Raw genomic sequence first — 6,260 nt, 5'->3', positions numbered from 1 at the left:
GACCCCGAACCGGTACCGGAGCCCCGCTGCTCCATCGGAACCGCCGGTGCTGATGCTTCGCGGCGGGTCAGAGAGCAGAAAGAGCCGCTTTTTAGGCTGTTACGTAGAGGATGAGTGGCGGGAACGTCGTGACGTCAGCGGAAAGAAAAGACGTCGCGGGGTATAAATGCGTGAAGTTCGGCTGGATGCGGTGATTCAGACTGAGAGCAGAGCGGAGGAAAACATCAACAACAACAACAACAACAACAGCGATAATAACAACAATCATCCAGTTATTGATCGGATCCGTCGCTCAGCAAACTTTCCTCTCAAGATTTTAACTTTTTTCTTCAGAAACTTTGAATATTTCTGTTCAGAGGTGAGTTCATCAGCTGCTTATTAAATATTCATAAATCTCACATTTCATCCATAATGTTTCTGTTTGACTCTAAATGAACTGAAACATTTGGACCAGAACATCTCAGCCGTTTGATTAAAGTCACTTTTTACCTCCAGATTTATAACAGAGCAGAGTTTTAATGTCTTTATGTTAAACAATGATTTTAAATGAAACCAGTCAGCTGCCGAACTTCTTCTTCTTCTATGGTTTTATGTAAATATGATGATTCAGGCTGCATTGATATGTGTAACTAGCTGAGACAACAGAACCAATCAGAACCAGAGATTATCTCAGATTATCTATTAAATTATATTCACTTTATGACATTTTCTAGAGAAAAAAGAATAAAAATGTTTATTTTTTTCTTTTAAGTTCAAATAAATGCAAAATAAGCAGATATGATTGTTAACGTTTTGGATTTATTCTGATAATTTGGGTCTTAAAGCAGATTTTTAATAAAATAAAGCAGTTTTTTTACCTGCATCTGATTGGCTGCGGCTGCTTAGCTGATTATTCCTATTCTTTTGCAGTCAGTGAATGCATCACTTTAAGGTTCTGATGGTAGAAAGAGATCCTGGTTCTGATGGAGCCAGCAGTCTGGACCCGACAGGATCATTTTATTCCTTGGTGAAGTCTTAACTCCACTTCCTGTGCAGGCGGCCATGATGGCGGCCATGTTGGCCACGCCCCCAGCGCCCTACGACTTCGACTCCATGCAGCCGTGTTTCTTCCTGGGTGGAGACGATGAGGACGTCTTCCCCAGCCAGCTCCTGCCTGGTCCCGGCGAGGACATCTGGAAGAAGTTTGAGCTCCTGCCGACCCCCCCGATGTCCCCCAGCCGGACCCCGCCCCGTTCGGACCTGCCGCTGTCCGCCGCCGACCACCTGGCGGCGCTGTCGGACCTGCTGGACGAGGAGCTCCGCCCCTCCGCCGCGCTGCAGTCCTTCATCATCCAGGACTGCATGTGGAGCAGCAGCTTCGCCGCAGCCGCCAAGCTGGAGCGGGCCGTGACCGAGCGGCTGGAGTGCCTCCGGGCCCGGCAGAACCCGACCGGCACCAGCGGGCTGGCGGCTGGTTCTGATGCCCGGGAAGAGACCGGGTACCTGCAGGACCTGCAGGGTGCAGCAGCGGCGTGCATCGACCCCTCTGAGGTGCTCCCCTTCACGCCAACGGGCCAGAACCAGAACCAGAACCTGAACCTGAACCTGAACCTGAACCAGGACCTGAACCACGACAGTGGAGTGGCGATGGAGGTCGGGTCAGAGTTGAGTCTGGAGACGCCGCCGCTCAGCAGCAGCAGCGAATCAGGTGAGAATCAGGAGACGTTTGGTTCTGACACAGTGGCGACCCCAGAGGGGGCCCCAGAGGGGGCTGTGACCCCAGAGGGGATCCCGGGGGGCCGTGACCCCAGAGGGAGCCCCGGGGGGCCGTGACCCCAGAGGGGGCCGTGACCCCAGAGGGGGCCGTCACCCCAGAGGGGTCGTGACCCCAGAGGGGGCCGTGACCCCAGAGGGGATCCCGGGGGGCCGTGACCCCAGAGGGAGCCCCAGAGGGGGCCGTCACCCCAGAGGGGATCCCGGGGGGCCGTGACCCCAGAGGGGTCCGGGGGGCCGTGAGCCCAGAGGGGATCCCGGGGGGCCGTGAGCCCAGAGGTGACCCCAGAGGGGACCCCGGGGGGCCGTGACCCCAGAGGGGCACCGGGGGGCCTTGAATATTTTCTGGAGTTTTTCCTTCTGGTCTGATGAAGTTCTGCTTCATCCATGTTGGTTTTGTCTCCACAGAGGAGGAAGAGGAGGATGGTGAGGAAGAAGAGATCGACGTGGTGACGGTGGACAGACGGAGGACGTCCCATCGGTCCCCTCTGGTCCTCAAACGCTCCCTCATCAGCATCCAGCAGCACAACTACGCCGCCCCGCAGCCTGCTGGGAAACGGCCCAAGCCGACAGAGAGCCCGGCGATGTCGCCGTTGGCGACGGCGAAGCAGAGGAGCGGCGGCCGGCGCTGCTGGAGTCCGCGGTCGGACGACGAGGACGAGGACCGACGCAGGACTCACAACGTGCTGGAGCGGCAGCGGCGCAGCGAGCTGCGGCTCAGCCTGCTGGCGCTCAGGGAGCAGGTCCCGGCGCTGGCCGCCAACCCCAAGGCGGCCAAGGTGTCCGTCCTGCAGGGGGCGACGGCGTTCATCCGGGAGGCGCAGGCGGACGAGCGCAGGCTGCTGAAGAAGAAGGACGAGCTGACGAAGAGGAGCCGGGAGCTGCAGCGGCGCCTGGAGCGGCTTCGGACGCTACATTCACCGCTAAACGACGTTTAGAGGCGGAGCTTAGAGTCACAATGACTGCAGGACAGAACCGGGTTCTATCAGAACCACCGGGTCAGAACTTTATTTATTTACTCTAATTTAACCTAGCTGTGTTTAATTGACCTCCTTCTGTTGTGAAATGATTTTATTTTTATATTTTATTGAAATCAAACATGTCAAAATAAAAGCCCTGCTTTGTTTGGACCAGAGGTTCTGTTTTGCTTTGACCCGTTTCCTGTGAACCGGGTCGGATTCACCGGAGGAGAATTTCTGATGTCATTCCTGAGGGATGAACTCAGGAATGAATCCGATCCGCTGAGCCGCTTTCCTGGAATGTATTCCTCCATATGTTCCGGGTCGATCCGCGGTCCAATCAGACGGCTCCTCTGAGGTCCAGTTGGCCCGGTTCCTGTCATTGTGTCATCCAGGACCGTCTGACCTGGAAGCAGAGGCCCGGTCGGTTCTGGTTCTGTTCCCAGTGAAGTCAGAGGGAAAACTGTGTGAAAGTTCAGCTCCGGTCCGATTAGGGTCCGGATCCGGGAGTCACAGAACCAGGCCGGTTCTGGGTTCCTGGACCGAAACCCAGAGATAAACTCCAGGAATGAAAGTTTCCATCATTCTGGGAGAAATTAACCCTTTAACTGCTTCACTGACAGACCCGGGTCCTTTCCTTTCAAAATAAAAGCTTCAGCTTTATTTATCTCACCAGAACCCATCAGAACCAAAACGGTCCGGTTTGTATTGGGCTGAACTTGCTCCTAAATCTGGACTCTGGCAGAACCGCAGCCTCTTCCTTCCTCCTGCCAAAAGCAGTAAAACAGGAAGCGGCGGCAGGCGGGCGGGTTACACACACTGAGTCAGAACCTCGGGCCAGAACCTCGGTCCGGTCCGCTGAGTCACGGTCCGGGTCTCCAGCTGGTTCTGCTGGTCCGGATCCATCAGCCATGACTCACGACTTTCCTCTTCCTGTCGGCTCCTGAATGTCTTCCAGGTTTCTGCTGATCCAGAACCAGAACCAGAACCAGGTTCTTTATGGACTTTATTGAAATAAGTTCCAGTCTGTTGGTTAAAATCTGTTTTATTCAGTGAATTTACATCATAATTCATCAGATAAAATGATCCGTGTTCATGAAGCATCAGGTTCTGTTTGGCTGAACGTTTATTTATTAAATGATCAAATCATGTAAACACAAACATCTGTTTGTAAACACAAACATCTGTTTGTAAACACAAACATCCGTTTGTAAACACAAACATCCGTTTGTAAACATAAACATCTGTTTGTAAACACAAACATCCGTTTGTAAACACAAACATCCGTTTGTAAACACAAACATCTGTTTGTAAACACAAACATCTGTTTGTAAACACAAACATCTGTTTGTAAACACAAACATCTGTTTGTAAACATAAACATCTGTTTGTAAACACAAACATCCGTTTGTAAACACAAACATCCGTTTGTAAACACAAACATCCGTTTGTAAACATAAACATCTGTTTGTAAACATAAACATCTGTTTGTAAACACAAACATCTGTTTGTAAACACAAACATCTGTTTGTAAACATAAACATCTGTTTGTAAACATAAACATCTGTTTGTAAACACAAACATCCGTTTGTAAACACAAACATCCGTTTGTAAACACAAACATCCGTTTGTAAACATAAACATCTGTTTGTAAACACAAACATCTGTTTGTAAACACAAACATCTGTTTGTAAACACAAACATCTGTTTGTAAACATAGACATCTGTTTGTAAACACAAACATCCGTTTGTAAACACAAACATCCGTTTGTAAACACAAACATCCGTTTGTAAACATAAACATCTGTTTGTAAACATAAACATCTGTTTGTAAACACAAACATCTGTTTGTAAACACAAACATCTGTTTGTAAACATAAACATCTGTTTGTAAACATAAACATCTGTTTGTAAACATAAACATCTGTTTGTAAACACAAACATCTGTTTGTAAACACAAACATCCGTTTGTAAACACAAACATCCGTTTGTAAACATAAACATCTGTTTGTAAACATAAACATCTGTTTGTAAACATAAACATCTGTTTGTAAACATAAACATCTGTTTGTAAACAAACTGGTGAGTTTATGACTCAGAACATCTGAAGGTTTCAGACGTTTTCGGATCAGAACCAAACGGCTGTAAAACCTGATTTCATCACAACAACATGGGCTCCTGATGACCTTTGACCTGAACCTCAGCAGCATGTGAGTCCCAGACCTCCTGCTGGTTTTCCGCAGCGTTCCTGATGGATAATCATTGATCCGCCAGTCGGTCCAGTAGTTTCACACTGTGCTGTTACTTTAACTACACCAAACTCTGATCTGCTTCCGTCTGGTTGCTACGTCTCATATTTCAAACAGACTTTTCCCTGCAGGCGTCGCCGCAGCCAATCATCCGTCTTCATTTAGACGGACTTTATTAAGTTTTCTCTCTTGATTCGTTTCCTGACTCGTTTCTCCTCCAGATCTAAAAAAACTTCTTTCCATCCAGTCGACTGTTCAGGATCTTTCTGGGCTTCAAACTTTGTGTTTTTAAGGTTAAATATTTAAAATCAATAACATTTTCTGGACAGAAATAGTTTTAAGCATGTTTTCCCTCTAATGAGCTGAACCTGTTAGTGTCTGAGCCAAAGAGAGCGCTGCTGTCTGCTCATGTAGCGTCAGCCTGAAGACCAGCCACCACAAAATGATTGAACCTTTTCATGGAGATGTTTCAGGTGCTGCTGCTTCACATCCTGGTGTGTTTTCTGTGTATTAATATTACCTGTTATGAAATATATGATGATTTGACCTGAATTGTAGGTGAACGTTACTTTATATGCTGATGACATTCAGTTATATCTACATGTGTATTTTCTATAGATGTACATAGGCTCATATGTAAATAGATAGAGACATTATGCATCATCACATTTTGCATTAATTCTTCCACAGAATAAGCATAAAATGAATTAAAGGTCAGAGGTCATTCAGTCTGTTTTCAGCTTCTCTCGTCTCCTTGACAACAGTAATGTTTTATTCTCTGGTCTGTTAAGCATTCACTGCTGCTGCCAGCTGAACCTTTAACCAGGTCTGAAACGGACACACACACACACACACACACACACACACACACACACACACACACACACACACACACACACACACACACACACACACACACACACACCTCAGAGCACATTCTTCTAAATCATTGGTGTCCAAACTGGGCCCTGGAGGCTCCTGCATGTTTTAGTCTCCCTGGTTTTACACGCCTGCATCAAATGATGGTCATCAGAGGCCTGAGAGGAGCCTGACCTGCTGAGGAGGATGTTTCTACCACCAGGAGAGACTAAAACCTGCTGGACGCCTCCAGTAGTTAGAGACTAAAACCTGCTGGATGCCTCCAGTAGTTAGAGACTAAAACCTGCTGGATGCCTCCAGTAGTTAGAGACTAAAACCTGCTGGATGCCTCCAGTAGTTAGAGACTAAAACATGCTGGATGCCTCCAGTAGTTAGAGACTAAAACATGCTGGATGCCTCCAGTAGTTAGAGACTAAAACAT

The 6,260-nt window shown here is 48.0% G+C and overlaps 1 protein-coding gene across 1 annotated transcript; it reads left to right on the top strand.

Annotated features, from left to right (window-relative positions):
* Positions 1-2,882, top strand: LOC103460619 (transcriptional regulator Myc-1-like). The gene is made up of 3 exons (XM_008402861.3): positions 1-358; positions 1,036-1,687; positions 2,161-2,882. The coding sequence occupies exons 1-3, from the start codon at positions 167-169 to the stop codon at positions 2,688-2,690; spliced, it is 1,374 nt and encodes a 457-aa protein (XP_008401083.3). The 5' UTR covers positions 1-166; the 3' UTR covers positions 2,691-2,882.
* The last annotated feature ends 3,378 nt before the right edge of the window (positions 2,883-6,260 follow it).

This window comes from Poecilia reticulata, chromosome 17 (assembly GCF_904066995.2).
Source record: "Poecilia reticulata chromosome 17, P_reticulata-male-v2, whole genome shotgun sequence".
Lineage (NCBI taxonomy): Eukaryota > Metazoa > Chordata > Actinopteri > Cyprinodontiformes > Poeciliidae > Poecilia > Poecilia reticulata.
Note: the sequence above shows the minus strand (reverse complement) of the source record. Positions and strands in the feature narration are given on the sequence as shown.

What these genes read in the sequence shown, in the direction of transcription:
- LOC103460619 (XM_008402861.3), top strand. Translation starts at nt 167, where the DNA reads ATGCGTGAAGTTCGGCTGGATGCGGTGATTCAGACTGAGAGCAGAGCG. An exon ending in TTGAATATTTCTGTTCAGAG is followed by an intron (nt 359 to 1,035) that starts GTGAGTTCATCA and finishes CTTCCTGTGCAG; the next exon opens with GCGGCCATGATGGCGGCCAT. An exon ending in CAGCAGCAGCAGCGAATCAG is followed by an intron (nt 1,688 to 2,160) that starts GTGAGAATCAGG and finishes TTGTCTCCACAG; the next exon opens with AGGAGGAAGAGGAGGATGGT.